This window comes from Phaseolus vulgaris, chromosome 7 (genome assembly GCF_051622355.1).
Source record: "Phaseolus vulgaris cultivar YP4 chromosome 7, ASM5162235v1, whole genome shotgun sequence".
Lineage (NCBI taxonomy): Eukaryota > Viridiplantae > Streptophyta > Magnoliopsida > Fabales > Fabaceae > Phaseolus > Phaseolus vulgaris.
Genome location: NC_143504.1, coordinates 55,724,578 through 55,741,933, shown reverse-complemented (window position 1 = coordinate 55,741,933; position 17,356 = coordinate 55,724,578). Strand labels below are relative to the sequence as shown.

General features: G+C 26.8%; 1 protein-coding gene and 1 long non-coding RNA gene across 2 annotated transcripts; both read left to right on the top strand.

The window, feature by feature from the left end:
* Positions 1-2,805: 2,805 nt before the first annotated feature.
* Positions 2,806-3,285, top strand: LOC137829986 (uncharacterized). The gene is made up of 2 exons (XR_011084122.2): positions 2,806-2,908; positions 3,023-3,285. It is a non-coding gene; the product is annotated as an uncharacterized LOC137829986 (long non-coding RNA).
* Positions 3,286-9,544: 6,259 nt separating this feature from the next.
* LOC137830419 (Inosine triphosphate pyrophosphatase family protein) lies at positions 9,545-16,277 on the top strand. Its single transcript, XM_090304885.1, has 9 exons — positions 9,545-9,733; positions 9,860-9,998; positions 10,474-10,538; positions 10,645-10,708; positions 10,801-10,810; positions 14,258-14,289; positions 14,403-14,515; positions 15,901-15,977; positions 16,063-16,277. Exons 1-9 carry the CDS (start codon positions 9,677-9,679, stop codon positions 16,178-16,180), a joined length of 675 nt encoding a protein of 224 aa, XP_090161011.1. The 5' UTR covers positions 9,545-9,676; the 3' UTR covers positions 16,181-16,277.
* Positions 16,278-17,356: the final 1,079 nt, after the last annotated feature.

Sequence of the window (17,356 nt, the reverse complement as noted above, 5' to 3'; positions counted from 1 at the left end):
ATAGGTAGATAATTAGAACAAAGTACTTATATATTATTGACAATTGATAAGTCATGGACATTAACATCACAGCATATATACACATATCACACTACTTTTACTAAGTTGTCTCACGCAACAATGCTACATAATAGAACGAATCCAATCATGTGCCTGGTTAAATCCATAAGACTTATCATATACAATTCTTTTTTACACACCACAAATTATGTCATAGGATTCTCCTTTGACTCTCACCACCAAATATTTTCTTCTATGTGAGTCCAATATCAATAGAATAAGAACCATCACCTTCAAAGTCATATTTAATACAAAACATAAATATCTCAGCATAGTATTCCCTAATTAAAAGTAATTATGTTTACAAACACCATATATCACATCACAACCATATCATCATATGGTTTCATTCATATACATTCCAACTCAATTTAAAGACTAATAAATTACAAATTTATCATTCATCCCCTTATAATAATATTAAGCATAATATATTGATAAAATATAATAATAAAATGAAAGATATTTTTTTTAATATTTATAGATATCTTAAAACATGTTTTTCAAAATTTAGAAAACACTCTCACTGAGTCACCACTTTACTTCCATTACAAGAAAATCATAAAATAGAAACCAATTTTAGAAACAAAAACTAATTAGTTGTTATAATGACTAAATTAGAGACCATTTTAGGGACTAAATAAATTTTTGGTTTCTAAATTAATTTCTATTATTGTTAAATGATTTATAAATTGGTAGTTAAAACCATTAGATACCAATTTAGAAACTATTTAACAATAATAGAAATTAATTTAGAAACCTTTTTTTTTTAAATGGTCTCTAATTTAGTTACTATTGCAATTAATTATTTTGGTCTTTAAAAATTGGTTTCTATTTGATGATTTTCTTGTAGTGTTCTTTAGTGAATTTAAAACACTTTAAAATTCACTCATTCATCATTCTACTTGTTCAGCTAAAGGAGTCGCTTCTCTCAATGACCAAACCTCTCAAATTTTTAATTACCTGAATATTGTTGGGTAAACAAATTTGTCATTCAAGAAATAAATTTCTGGAGTTTTCAATTAATTGAATTTCGTTATGCAGACAAATTGGTTGCTCAATGACTAAATCTCTCAAATTAATTAATTGAATTTTGTTGGGTGAATAAAGTAGTTGTCCATCGATTCTGCATAATTTGTACTTCTGCAAGATTGTATAGGTTGACACCAAATTCATCCAACATGATTCTACTCTCCTTCTTATAAATAAAATGGAGTAATGTGTCCCTAAAAATAACATCATCTTCAACCAATTTGACCAAATTACAATATTATACCTATTTAATTACTAAACATATAACATGTCTTACTTTAACTTGATCCATTCAAACTAAACCAATTTTGTTTGTAATAATATTAAGCATAATATATTAATAAAATATAATAATATAGTGAAAAAGATAAACAGATTATAGTATTTATAAACATAGTAAAACATGTTTTTATTATATGATTTTTTTTAATTCTAACTCTCATTAATCTCCATTTCATTGTACTATTTTTTTTATTTAAAAAATTTCAAACTTTGAGTATCTATAATATTAAAAATTAGTATAATAAATGTTATTTATAATATTCTTAATAAGTATTATTCGGTGGTGTTAAAGACATGCTTGTAAAACACTTTCTCTCTTCACTCTTTTTCCAAAACAAACAAAAAATAAATAAAACTTACGAATATGATTATGGTGATATTAAATTAATAATTTATTTTCCTATTTTTAACTTGATATACATAAAACCAAGAATAAAAAGATTATAACGCATGTCTGTTAAACAAATTTTATCACTTTAATCATCAATAATTATTTTTTTATTTATAAATATTAAAATGAAAATTTTTCTTTGTACATTAATAATTAGTTTTTAAAGGATATATTGAATTGTACAAAATCAATGAAAGTCGTGTAATTTTTTTAATTAATATTTAAATATCATACATTAATAGTTCATATATAAACTTCTTTTATATAATGACGCTAACTCTTTGTTAATTACAATATCCTAAAAAGATACATTGAATCTTTAAAATGATACATAGAATTTTTCAAAATTTATAACTAATAAAAGTCATATAAATTTTTATTTTTCAATTAATATTTAAAAGCTACACATTAATAATGCCCCTGAATTAACATATTTTGTCAATAATAACATAAAAGATACATTTAATATTTAAAAGATACATTGACTTTTATAAACAATAAAAAAATTATTAAATAATAATTAATTTAAGAAAAAAAAATAGTTATTATATTACAGAAATATATATTATTTTATAAAAAGTATCTAAAATAATTTTTATTATTAATACAAATTATAAATTAGTTTTTAAATTACTATATAATTAATTACCAAGGTTTTAGATAACAACTGACAGCTAAATTCTTGATAATTATTTAGATATCAATTTAGAGAGTAACTTATAAATAATAAAAACTACTTTATATACCAATAAATTATTTTAGTCGTTAAAATAATATCTAATTTAATCAAATAACTAATTATTATTTTTTCTCGAAAATTGATTTCTATTTAATGATTTTTCTATAATGGAAATTAAAGAAAACCATCTAAATTTTATTTTTTAATTGATATTTAAAACTTACACATTAATACTCATAAGTATTCAATTATATTAAATTATTATGAAAAATAAGTATTAGATATGTTCAATTTGAATTCACATGTATATAAAGGCAAATGTATATGGCTAGATATAGATAGATCATACCAAGTATATTGAGCAAAAATCACAAAAATTGTAAGAATGTCTGCTTATTCACGAATTTGGATGGTTTTGTTCAAAGTTCTCCTTGTAGCAACAATTGTTGTTGTGATTTCATCTGGTATGTATAAATTATATTTTAGAACATATATTTGTGAAACATGTGTGTTTTATGTTTGAGTTTTGGTTTTGGTGAATGGTTCCTAATTTTAATTTTGAATAATCCATAATGTAGGTGTTGGGAGTCAACATGTACCGCCGAACTGTCACGGAACATGTGGTCAATTTCCTGACTGTGATGCTCACTGCAAGGTCATAGGTTACGTGGGAGGGAAATGCGCAGGGACATTATGTTGTTGCTCCTAAGATGTTCAACAATTCTCTTAATTTAGATCTTACTAGATTTGGTTGCGACCAAAAGAATGTATTCCTTCAATAATATATAAACATGACGTTTATAACCTTGATTACAACTAAATTATATATATATATATATATATATATTAAATATACTCTTATTTTAACTAGTAATAAACTTGAAATTACATTACTTAAGAATTATAATTCACTCTAAAATTGTAATTTCTTTTATTAAACAAATAAAATTTGTTCTTTATTCGTACTAAAAAACATCCGCTTAATGTTGAATTTTGTCTTGAATATTTAGCTAAAACTTATTTTTATTGTCATTATTTTTGTTCTTGTTAAAATAGATAAAAAAAAGATAAACTTATTTATTAAGGGTAACTTTTAACTTTCAAAGTTATTCAAAAACTTATTAGATCAAATATTTGCATGTTTAATTTTTATTTTTGGTTACTCTATTGTTTACGTTGTTGTTTTTAATCTAATGAGTTTGTTGTTGTTTTTAATCTAATGAGTCTTTGACCCAGAGTATGTATACAAATTTAATTTATTACTTTTATACGATTTTTCAATATAATAGATAAATTTTTTTATTTTTACTTTGTATGTAAAATATGTCGATGAATTCATGATATGAACTATTGGATCAAACATTTGTTTTTAGATCAAAAACATTTATAATCAATAGTCATCGCATAACTTATTTTACTTATCCAACCTGTATCACGAAATTATTAGTACATTAAGTAACATATTTAATTTGATTCATATTTTATTTCATTATTATTGATAATTCCAAATATTGATAGGTAGATAATTAGAACAAAGTATTTATATATTATTGACAATTGATATGTCATCGACATTAACATCACAACATATATACACATATCACACTACTTTTACTAAGTTGTCTCACGCAACAATGCTACATAATAGGATGAATCCAATCATGTGACTGGATTGGTTAAATCCATATGACTTATCATATACAATTCTTTTTTACACACCACAAATTATGTCATAGTAATCTCCTTTGACTCTCACCACCAAATATTTTCTTCTATATGAGTCCAATATCAATAGAGGTAGAACCATCTCCTTCAAAGTCAAATTTAATACAAAACATAAACATCTCAGCATAGTATTTCCTCCTTGAAAGTAACTATGTTTATAAACACCATATATCACATCACAACCATATCATCATATGGTTTCATTAATATATATTTCAACTCAATTTAAAGACTAATAAATTACAAATTTATCATTCATCCCCTTATAATAATATTAAGCATAATATATTGATAAATGATAAAACATTCTCGCTCAGTCACCACTTTACTTCTCTAGGGAATTTAAAATACCTTAAAATTTACTCATTCATCATTCTACTTATTCAGCTAAAGGAGTAAACTCTCTCAATGACCAAACCTCTTGAATTTTTAATTAATTGAATATTGTTGGGTAAACAAATTTTTCATTCAAGAAATAAATTTCTCGAGTTTTCAATAAATTGAATTTCGTTATGCAGATAAATTAGTTGCCCAATGACTAAATCTCTCAAATTAATTAATTGAATTTTGTTGGGTGAATAAAGTGATTGTCCATCGGCTCTGCATAATTCGTACTTCTGCAAAATTGTATAGGTTGACCAAATTGATCCAGCTGGATTCTATTCTCCTTCTTATAAATAAAACGGAGTAATGTGTTCCTAAAAATAACATCATCTTCAACCAATTTGACCAAATTACAATAGTATACCTATTTAATTAATAAACATATAACATGTCTTACTTTAACTTCATCCATTCAAACTAAACCAATTTTATTTGTCATATGATATTTACTTTCAATAATCCAACATATGAATCATAAATACACCACTAACTAAATATTAGAAGTATTAAATTATATTACAAACATAAAAACATTTAACTCAAACATTTCAAATTTCATAAACATATAATTATTAAATTTCAAAGTTTAAAACATTCTAAATATTCTCAAACAAATACAATACCTACTTAATATTGTGACTAAGTTAAACCTACTTCCAAATCATCTACATTAAGATAACAACAAAATTTATAATTTACTTCTCTTAATTAAGTTCAAACTTATACAATTATACAATACGAGGTACATCCAATCACCGCAAACGAGATCTAAGGGGAGGATTCCCCCGCATACGAGGTATTGTTCATTTTGGAATTCGGAAATCCGTAACAATTTTGTCCTTTAAAGGCACCTCTTGTAATTAAGGGAGAAATATGTATCTAAACTGCTTTTGACCTCGACTACTAAACAATGTGAAACTATATTAAACATGATTCATATTTTTTTCTTTTAAGTATCCCTTTAATCTTTAATTCATATTTATAAATAATAAAATGAAAGTTTTCATTTGCAAAGAATTAATTAGTTTTAAAAGGATATATTAACTTTTACAAAATTAATTAAATTCATGTAAATTTTTAATTTTTATTTAATATTTAAATATTACACTTATAGTTCATAAATAAACTTATTTTATATAATAACACATAAATTTCATTAATAACAACATAAAAACAAATACACATTCAATCTTTAAAAGGATAAATTGAGTTTTACAAAAATTAAGAAAAAGTCATATAAACTTTTCTTTTTCAATTAACATTTAAAACTTACACGTCAATACTCCATAAATGAAATTATTCTATTATTTATACATAAATTTTTATTAATAACAACACTTAACTTTTCTTTTTCAATTAACATTTAAAACTTAGACGTTAATACTCTATAAATAAACTTATTATATTTTTATATAATTCTTTGCTAATAACAACAATAGATGATAATATTTAAATTTTTTCATTATGTAAGAATTGATATTCAATTATATATATATTAAACTATTATAAAAATTATATATTAAAATTATTTTATTCATTAAACATCTATTTTCCTATTTTTAACTTGATATACACAAAACCAAGAACAGAAACATTATAACGTATGTCTGTTAAACAAATTTCATCACTTTAATCATCAAAAAATAATTTTTTATTTATAAATATTAAAATGAAAGTTTCTCTTTGTACATTAATAATTAGTTTTTAAAGGATATATTAAATTGTACAAAATCAATGAAAGTCATGTAATTTTTTTAATTAATATTTAAATATCATACATTAATAGTTCATGTATAAACTTCTTTAGTTTATATAATGAGGCATAACTCTTCGTTAATGAAAATATCCTAAAAAGATACATCGAATCTTTAAAATGATACATAGAATTTTACAAAATTAATAACTAATAAAAGTCATATAAATTTTTATTTTTCAATTAATATTTAAAAGCTACACATTAATAATCTTCCTGAATTAACATATTTCGGCAATGATAACATAAAAGATACATTGACTTTTATAAACAATAAAAAGATTATTAAATAATAATTAATTAAAAATAATAATTAGTTATTATATTACTAAAATATATATTATTTTATAAATTAAAAAATATTAGTATCTAAAATAATTATTATTAATCAAAATTATAAATTAGTTTTTAAATTACTATATAATTAATTACTTAAGCTTTTAGATACCAACTTTAAAATCTAAATTAATTGGCAGCTAAAATCTTGATAATTAGTCAGATATCAATTTAAAGACTAGTTTATAAATAATAAAAACTACTTTATATACCAATAAATTATTTTAGTCTTTAAAATAATATATAATTTAATTAAATAATTAATTATTATTTTTCTCTAAAATTGATTTCTATTTAATGATTTTTCTGTAATGGAAATTAAAGAAAATCATGTAATTTTTTTTAATTAATATTTAAAACTTACACATTAATACTCACAAGTATTCAATTATATTAATTTATTATGAAAAATAAGTATTAGATATGTTCAATTTGAATTCACATGTATATAAAGGCAAATGTACATGATTAGATATAGATAGATCAAACAAAGTATATTGAGCAAAAATCACAAAAATTGTAAGAATGTCTGCTTATTCACAAATCTGGATAGTTTTGTTCAAAGTTCTCCTTTTAGCAACAATTGTTGTTGTGATTTCATCTGGTATGTATAAATTATATTTTAGAACATATATTTGTGAAACATGTGTGTTTTATCTTTGAGTTTTGGTTTTGGTGAATTGTTCCTAATTTTAGTTTTGAATAATCCATAATGTAGGTGTTGGGAGTCAACATGTACCGCCAAACTGTCACAGAACATGTGGTCAATTTCCTGACTGTGATGCTCACTGCAAGGTCATAGGTTACGTGGGAGGGAAATGTTCAGGGACATTATGTTGTTGCTCCTAATATGTTCAACAATTCTCTTAATTTAGATCTTACTGGATTTGGTTGCGAACAAAGAATGTATTCCTTCAATAATATATAAACATGACGTTTATAACCTTGATTACAACTAAATTACATATATATATATATTAAATATACTCTTATTTTAACTAGTAATAAACTTAAAATTACATTACTTAAAAATTATAATTCACTCTAAAATTTTAATTTCTTTTATTAAACAAATAAAATTTGTTCTTTATTCGTACTAAAAAAATATTCATTATTTGACTAATATTATGATATTTGTTTAACCATTATGTTAAATTTTGTCTTGAATATTTGACTAAAATTTATTTTTGTTGTCATTATTAAAAATAGAAAAAAAAATAAGGGTAACTTTTAACTTTCAAAGTTATTCATAAACTTTGTTTACGTTGTTATTTTTTAATCTAATGAATGTTTAATTTGGAGTAGGTATAAAAATTTAATTTATTATTTTTATACTATGTTTCAATATAATAGATAAAACACATCAATATTTGTTATTTTGTCAAAAACATTCATAAATAATAAAATAACTTTTTATTTAAAGTATAAAATGATTTGACTAATATAAGTTATACGGTAAAATAATTAATCCATCAAGTATTATAGAAGATTGGAACAAAGTGCATCCCTCGAGGCATAAAAAACAAACCTCAGATTTGCAAATATTAAAATAAAAGTATTATTTGACATCAATAATTAGTTTTCAACTTATTTTATATATTACACATAAATTTTTACTAAGTACAACACTCAAACATTATTAATGATTTCTTGAAGTTTTTTTATTAAATATAATTATTAAGTTATATACAGTTTTAACAACTATTATGAAAATAAAATTTAAATTATATATATATATAATGTGATAAAAGGAGAGAAATAGAAAAAAAACACAAAAGATGTATAATAGGTGTATTTCAAACGAAAGTATATGTATATTATATATAAATACATGTCAACAAACAAATATATCATAAAAGTGTTAAAAAAAAACTACCACAAAGGATCTAAGTGTCATAACCTATATACACTAAAAAAATTATTAAATAGAATTATTTTTGAAAATTAAAATAATTAGTTAATATTTGATTAAATTAGATGTCAGTTTATAAAATAAAAAAAATTCTATTGATATCTAAAATAGTTTATATTATTAATAAAAATTTATAAAATAATTTTTAAATTGATATTTAAAATATTAGTAGCTAAAACTTAGGTAGTTAATTTAAATGCAAATTTAAAAATCATTTTATAATTTTTTATTAATAATAAAAACTACTTTAAAAATAATAATATATTAATTTTAAATTAATATCTAATTTAATTAATATAATAATTAATTATTTTTATATCTAAATTTAATTATTATTTAATAATTTTCTTGTGCAACGAAAATTATTGTTTTCTTCTTATTCTTATTCTTCATATCATCTCTTGCAAAAAAAAGTCCCAATAGTGTTGTTTTTTCTTTTGTTAATATATATGTATAACTATGATTAATATTAATTTATTTAAAATAAATTTAAGAATACAAAGGGATGACAACGACTCGCTGGTAAAAAATGTGGGACGGGCCGCGCGAACCTGCTAACCCGCATTAGTCCGCCCCGCATAATTCGCAGTCCGCACGGGCCAGCAACAGGCGGGACAGGTTGATCTGCAAGCCAAAAAAGAAATTGACTTTGGCAGCAATAGAGTAAATGTTATGTTTTTCTTCATTTTTCAATTTGGGATAGAAAATTACAAGGATCATTGGAGTTATAATTTCCTCAAGACTCCTTTTTGGCCTAGTTTTAGGGATAAAAATAGAGATATGATATTTTTCATGTAATTTGTAATAAATAATAATGGATATATTAGACAGAGTAAGTGAAAAATATTGAAAGATTGATACTTGAATTATGTAACATTCCATTAATGTTTATAGTTGAATTAATCTTTATGTCTTTGTTTTTTATGACAATTTTTTTTTAAAAATAAAATAAAAAGAAATCATTAAATTTTTGAAAATAATAAAAAAATTAAATGCAGGCTGATCCAGAGACCGTGAACCAGCCCTTAATCTGTGGGACGGGCCAATCCAACCCTTATTCTGTGGGTCAAGTGCGGGAGGGCCTGCTGGGCGGGCTGACCGCTTAGCCATACTTGCATTAAAATGTTTATAAATATAGATGAATATGGTTTGATTCTGAGGAGAAGCGCGCTCCTTCAGGTAAGAAGAGCATTCATTCATAGAATTAAGTTCCAGTTCATTTCTGTGATGCCCATGGAGAAAAATTGAAAAAGAAACGTTTTTTCACGTTTTTTCTTTTCTTTTTCTGTAATGGAAATGAAAAAGCTTATTTGTGCAATGGCTGCTGCACGAGGATTGCTACTGTCACGTCCTGTTACTTTTGTGACTGGAAATGCCAAAAAGCTTGAAGAAGTTCGTGCCATCTTGGGGAATTCCATTCCTTTCCAATCCCTCAAACTTGATTGTAATCTCACTCTTCCCCTTTTATTCTTTCCCTCTACTTGTCTATGTTGTCTGTTTTGTTCAGACATTTAGGGTGTGTTTGATTTCTGTTTTCAAAGGTTCTTTTTAGGTTTGAAAAATGCTACTAAAGAAAGTTGCTCGACCCCCTAATGGAGGGTGGTGCAAGGTGTATAGCAGATTGCGGAAAAGGAGACACAGGGCAAGATGAAAGTGGGAGAAAAAAAGAAAAGAAATGAGAAAACATCTTTTCTACTTGTTTGGTTTCGAAACACTTATTTTGAAAACAATTTTCAAAACTTTATTCATTTTTTTACCAAGAAATTGATTGCTCAGTGATGTGAAATTGTTATAGAAAAACACTTTTTAGAACTGAAACGTGAGAAAGTGAATCAAATAGACAATTGTTTTTTGTTCAGTTGCTTTTCTTGTTTGATGGTTCTTCTTAGAGTTTGTTTTTTCATTCTTTTGATATCAAGTGCCCGAGTTGCAAGGAGAGCCTGAAGATATCTCTAAAGAGAAGGCTCGAATGGCTGCCCTTCAGGTATCTTGTTATAATTTTTTCTCACATATGCTTGGCTTTATGTGGTTTTAGGCTGTTTTTTCTGTTTCTGATCGTTTTTATACTTTTCTTTACGGTGTATGCCAAGGTGAACGGACCTGTGTTGGTTGAAGACACTTGCCTCTGCTTCAATGCCTTGAAGGGTCTTCCAGGTGGATATTGTTTTGTTTTTTTGTCATGCAAGGAAAACTGGCATTATTATACAACCTGACTGATTTTGATTGTCTGTTTTAAACTTTTTCAGGGCCTTACATGTAAGTTCATTTTCACCCTTAACCATTGTGCTCAGGTGAACTTTACCCCTTTTTTTGTCATAATTGTTTAAGCCTTCATAATATTGTTATTCATTTATACTGTAGCTTTTTAGCATAAAACTGATGTAGAAAAGTACAAGAAGCATATGGTTTCTTAAAATAGGCTGAAACTATAGTAGGAAACTGATGATGATAGATATTAGAGAATAGATTTTTACATATGTACTATTAGGCCATTTTGTATTATTGGTCTGGGCCAATCTTTCTTGTGCTTAGACAGTTTGAAATAAGAAGGTAGGTTGAGAGAGCGAGAGTGAGAGAGAATTATCTTGTGATTTCAGGGGAAACTGGGTCCTTTGGGCTTCGGGAGGCATAGATCCTCAAAATCTGTGTTCTGTTCAGTAATTTGGGACTTCCCATTATTCTCAAGTGAAGTACTGAGTATATTTCATTCCCAGTAAATGGGGTTGGCCTTAGGGATTCTAGTTTGCCATTGTGCATGATCCTTATTTGTAGGTATATGTAGTGCGATTTGCTCTATGTCCTCTTTAATACTCTCCGACCTTTCTTTTAGGGTTTATCTCTAATCTTCATTAAAGGGATGTTGGTGTATATTGTAGTCTCACATTTTTCAAACACATCTATATGTGATCATTTTATACTGCAAAACCATCTTAAGCAATTTTTCCTCTATAGAATCCAGATCCTGGTATGCTCACTCCTTTAACCACGCGAATTTTGTGTTCAAATAATGATATAACCTTTCTCCAATAATTGAGCAATAGATTTTGAATAATCTCATGAACATATAAGACATCAGAAATTAAAATCAAACCTGGATGACTGTTAATTGTAGTTGTTTATATACCTTTCATAGCAATATGTGCTCCATTTCCAATTCTTACTTTGGAAATGACAAATTTGTTGAGCTCTTTGAAGAACTCTTAATCATGAGTCATGTGATTTGTACAATCTTTTGTGAAGTTACTATCTATAAACCTTTTCTGAAGTTATTGGTTGTATAAGTCAAAGTTATTTGTTGTAAAACATGATATAGCAAATCTAGTTAATCCTTTGGGAAGTTATTGGTTGTAAAACACGACAAGGAACTTGGGTATTATGGGGTGCCACTAGCTTTTGAGGGTCGGTTTCCCAAGTGCTTGAGTACTTATCAATTTAGTATTAGAGCTGGTTGTTAATGTCTTGAGGGAATTGAGTGAGAGTTTCGTCCACTTTTTTAGTGCTCCATTTGATGAGTCTTCCAACCCAACCCCCATAAGTACCCACATGCTTGGAGACCAACCCTCAAAAGCTAGCTATTAAGGAGGAGAACCAAATACTTAAATACTCCATTGAGCATCCTATACTACTCGATGTGGAACTTGGACACCCCTATAATACCCAAGTTCATATCATAGCACGGACATCTAAGTGACTTTCACTTTACGATGCTTCACTCCATCTTGTTGGTCAAAATCCTCCCCTTCACAGGAAGCCCTTTTCGAGACACAACAACCGACTTTAATACCAATTGATAAGCACCCAAGTACTTGGGGAATCCACCCTCACAAGCTAACTATTAAGGGGGAGAACCAAATGCTATACTACTTGATGTGAGATTTGGACATCCCATAATACCCAAGTTCCTATCATCTTGACAGCTTCTTGTTAATGTTAAGACTTGTATATCTTTCCCACATGTCCCAATTGATCACACTTGTGCAATTTCATATTTGGCCCCCTCGAACACTTGTTGCATGGGTCTATTTTTCTTGCAATAGGGACAAGGTGAAAAGGCACATGCATTGTTGTTTTGGTTGTATTTGTAACCTTTGTAGTTTTTGACTTAGAAAGCTCCCTGTACAAATACTTCTTGCCTCTTGTGTCTGTAGTGCATTCAACAATTCTGGCAGTAATGCTTGACAAATCCCCTGCAGTTGACTATGCCAAGAAGCTTGTTGGATTATTCCTTAGTTGTTTCTGATTCCTTCATTCTCTTCATCTCCAATTCTTTCATCAAGTTCAGCTCTTGCATCCTTTTCATTTCCATTGTACTCTTGCTTCAAAACTCACTAATCTCATTGGATGTTTTCATTGTCATTATTCTGGTTAACAAAATGAATGATACTGCGGCAATCAGGGTTGTTCTTGCTTTTGACTTTCTATGCTTCCTCTCTTTGTGGATTTTGATTTGAGCAACTGTTGGATTATCTAATAGGGTTGAAACTTCGTACTCATCTTCAATGACCTCCTATAGAGTGCAAGCATCAAGATAGGCTTCAATTAACGACCCATAGGTGATATTGTTTACCATCAAACAATGAAAGTGTTAGAATGGGTTCAAAGTAGGCTAAGTTAGCTTTGTTCAAAAGCTGTTTTGGGTAGAACCTATCTGTACCCAGGATTACTTGTCTTTTGCTCTTTCAATTCTCATCGTTGTATCTCATGTCTGCTGTATATAAATATGACTACATAAAGGAAACCTTTTCAATCTCTCTTTGTCTTTTTCTTTATTTTCTCAAGTGATAGGAATTCTTTGAAGTGATTTTGCAGTGTAGTGGGATGTACTGTTTCAATTATCATATTCCGGATATATGATTTATCACAATTTGTTCATTGTTGTTTGTTATATGATCCGTTTTATATATGGTCTGGCACATATTTGAATTTTCCAAAGTTATTATCACTCAGTATATGTTAATTTGAATTACTATCTTCAACGAGAGGGAAGTGCTAAAGTATTACTATGTTATTTGATAGTTGACACCCCAAATAGAACCAATAATTTCCAGCACCTCAAGTACCAAAAAAACAATTAAAATGGTCGTACAAGCAAATGGGGACTAACCCAAAACCCACTAATTGTGTCACAATGTAAATTATTTAATCATAAATCTAAAATATAATTTATGTCTATAAATACTTATCGATTATAAATTTTAATTTTAATATAATTTACATATTTAAAATAATTTATGATTATAAATTTTAGTTATGTAAAATAAATATTTATTTTGTGCAATACACAAGCTAAATTGCTAGTTGCTTATATGGTTCATATAAATATTTGAGTATGTTGTATTCTTTTTTGTTTTGGTTGTCGAAATATTTGGCTTCCCTTTCTTATCCCCAAATATTTGCTGCTGCTGTGATAAATGAGTGACAGTCCTTTTTCAGTAATAAAGAATGTTTGTATTTTTGTATGTATATGAGTGAAAAATCTCATCCTATTTTTTTGCATTTCCTGTTTGATGTTTATGTAATAGTCTCATCCATGTAGGTTATTGTCATTGAATGTTAAATGTAAAAATATTCATCTGAATTCTTTTAAGCTTTTGTGTGTACACTATTTCTGAATCATCAGCATTTAGCAAGTGAGATTTTTTAGATTCATTATCAGTACTTCGTAATGATTATTGTCTAACTGCATTGATGTACATCATGCAGCAAATGGTTTCTGCAGAAGATTGGTCATGAAGGTTGTACCCAAACTGCATAATTTTGGATCAGTTTTCAATATTTAGTACATGTTTTCAGGAATAAGGATATCCCACAAAATTTGATTTACTCATTCCTCTTATTCATTTTCCAGGTCTCAACAATTTGCTGATGGCATATGATGATAAATCAGCCTTTGCCTTATGTGTATTTTCCTTTGCAGCAGGTCCAGATAGTGAACCTATCACATTTTCTGGAAAAACTCCGGTATCTCTTTGAATCCCTTTTTTACATAATTACGAGTGCATATATTTTCTCTGCCAATTGGTTGAAATTATATGAATCTCCTTATTCCCATCTGGTTACTAAATGATTCAATTACTAGCATAATATACTTTTCCAAATTGAAAAATGCTAGCAACACATTCTTCAACACTTTTTTAGGAAAAGGTATGTTTTTAGTCTGATACTTTTTATTAAACTTCATTTGAGTCCATATATACTTCTAAATTGATGAATTATTCTTTCAAACTTCTAAAAATATGTCAAATGAATTCCTTTGGTGCTTAAATTTAACGTTTAGTGGTAGTTCTTTTGCCATCACAACAAAGTTGACAAAAATCACATATATTCATTCTTGAGTCTGAATACTAATTCACCAATTTGAAAGTACATAATTGACCAAAACCAAGTTTGATCAACATTACAACGAATAAAAGCACTGGTTTCCCCTTTACTAATACATTCTTTATTATTGACTGGACGAGTCTCACTTCTTACTTAATGAGTTTCACTCATGATTTTTAGTTTTCAATAAATTTTAACTTGATAGAAAGTGGTTGATATGTGATATATATACCCCTCAACAATATATCAAACTTGCAATATAACTTCTCGATTGTGACTTGGTTTACCTAACTTATCTTATAAGATAAAGATAATTGATATAACTTGTAATAATTTCTCTCTTTAACAATTGATTCATTGGAATTGAGATTGTGACTTGGTTTACCTAACTTATCTTATAATATAAGATAAAGATAATTGATATAACTTGTAATAATTTCTCTCTTAACAATTGATTCATTGGAATTGAACTCGTTATTTTTTTTTATCAATAATAAACAATAAATTAAATATGGATCACTTCAGGGGTGATCCAACCCTTATACAGATCCTGACAACCCTCACAACACCAACGAACTATCCGAAAAAATTGATCTTAACTTTAATACCAATTATTGGATGAAACTCTTTATCATTATATTAAAGACTATTTGAGAGTTAGGATGGAATATTTTATACTTAAAAGAGTATAATAAATCAAACAATATAATTCAATCATTATAATAAAGACTATTTGAGAGTTAGGATGGAACATTTTATACTTAAAAGAGTATAATAAATCAAACACTATAATTCAATCATGATTTAGTTTACCTAACTTAATTCATAAGACAATTGATGCACCCTCCTATATACTACAATTTATACATAGTTTTTTATGTTTATTTCCTTTTATTATTATGACATATTATGTGGAAGAAAGAGAGACAAAAGAAATTCTACAAATTGTTGTACAAATTACATATCTCAAATTGGTTAATGTGTGAGTGTAACTAACTCAATGCTGTGGTCCATGGTAATGTTAGGGGAAGATTGTTCCTCCAAGAGGGCCCAATGATTTTGGATGGGATCCTATTTTTGAACCTGAAGGATATGATCAAACGTATTTCAATCCCTTCTTTCATGTCATGTTCCTTTCAAATGTTTCATAGTTTGTTGCTAAAGCTAATTCCTTGTATTCTTTGTAGGTATGCACAAATGCCCAAAGAAGAAAAGAATAAAATTTCCCACCGCTCCAAATCTCTTGCATTGGTGAAATCTCATTTTGCAGAAGCTGGATATGCTTTTGAGATCAATAACGTGTGAAAGCTATGGTGTGTGTGCTGTCAATTTGGTAGATTGTTATAGACTTCAAATGAATGTTTCTAACAGTAACAAAATGGAAACTATTTTGATTTTTTTTTATATCTCCCGTGAAAGAACAAAAATAAAAAACAAAAAATAGGAAAGTATCCAAAAAAGAAAGAGAAGCTAATCTTGCAAGTTTATAGATGTTTTTGTCCGAATAAAATTGCAGGAAGAGAATAAAATATAATGGTTATATGTAAAAAAAAAAGTATAGGAAATAAAAATAGAAATAGTGAAGTATTGGTTAGATTTTTTTAGTTATATCATATAAATAGGGTGTATCTTTGTATAATGAAAAGCAAATTTCTTTCATAACCAAGTTGTAAGTAATATTCAACTGGATCACTTGAAATAATATTGCAGATTTAATTTATTGATGAAAAAACACCTTTGAAAAAACTTTACAAGACATCTTCCATTCCCATAATTCTTACTTGAGATTTTAATTTATTTATTATGGATCTTCTTCTGTTATATCATATTTTAAGACTCTCCAAACAATTTATTTCCAATACAAGATTTTTAGAAAATTCATAATTTAATAATTTTAGGACAAGAAAATATCATTTTATTCTTAAAAATCCATACTTTTAAATGATATGTTATGTACGCATGCAATAAAAAATGAATATTTAATTTTTTTTTATGAAAATTAATTATAAGTAAAATTCATAGATAATCCTTCCATATAAAGTGTGGAGAGAATGATCTAAAAAATGACTCATGAGTGAGTGTTTTGGGCAGTGTCCTGTGTAGAGAAAGGGACCAGGAAGTGAGACACAGATACTGTTTTACTGTCAACCTTACAAAACCAGGGAAAGACACAACAACCTTTGTCGGTGTTCGTATTTTCAAGATGTTAGGTTTATTAAGGTTCATCACAAATTCCCAAAGTTTTTGTTTCTTACAGATCTTCTTAATTCTTTATCAACATATAAACAGTGTTAAAAGAATTACTGGAAGATAGTGCTGAAGCTAATAACAGCTTCCGAAGATAAAAAAAAACTTACAAATATCTAATAATCTCTTAAGTTTGCTCAAGTTCAAACTTAAAAATAGTTACTTATTATAGTAAGTTTTTTTAAAAAATATTTCAATCTTTAAAATTAAAATAAATTTTCTGAAATGGAATCA

Coding starts and splice junctions, on each gene's coding strand:
- LOC137830419 (XM_090304885.1), top strand. CDS start 9,677: ATGTTTATAAATATAGATGAATATGGTTTGATTCTGAGGAGAAGCGCG. Junction 9,734..9,859: donor GGAGAAGCGCGCTCCTTCAG/GTAAGAAGAGCA, acceptor GAAATGAAAAAG/CTTATTTGTGCAATGGCTGC. Junction 15,978..16,062: donor CCTGAAGGATATGATCAAAC/GTATTTCAATCC, acceptor TATTCTTTGTAG/GTATGCACAAATGCCCAAAG.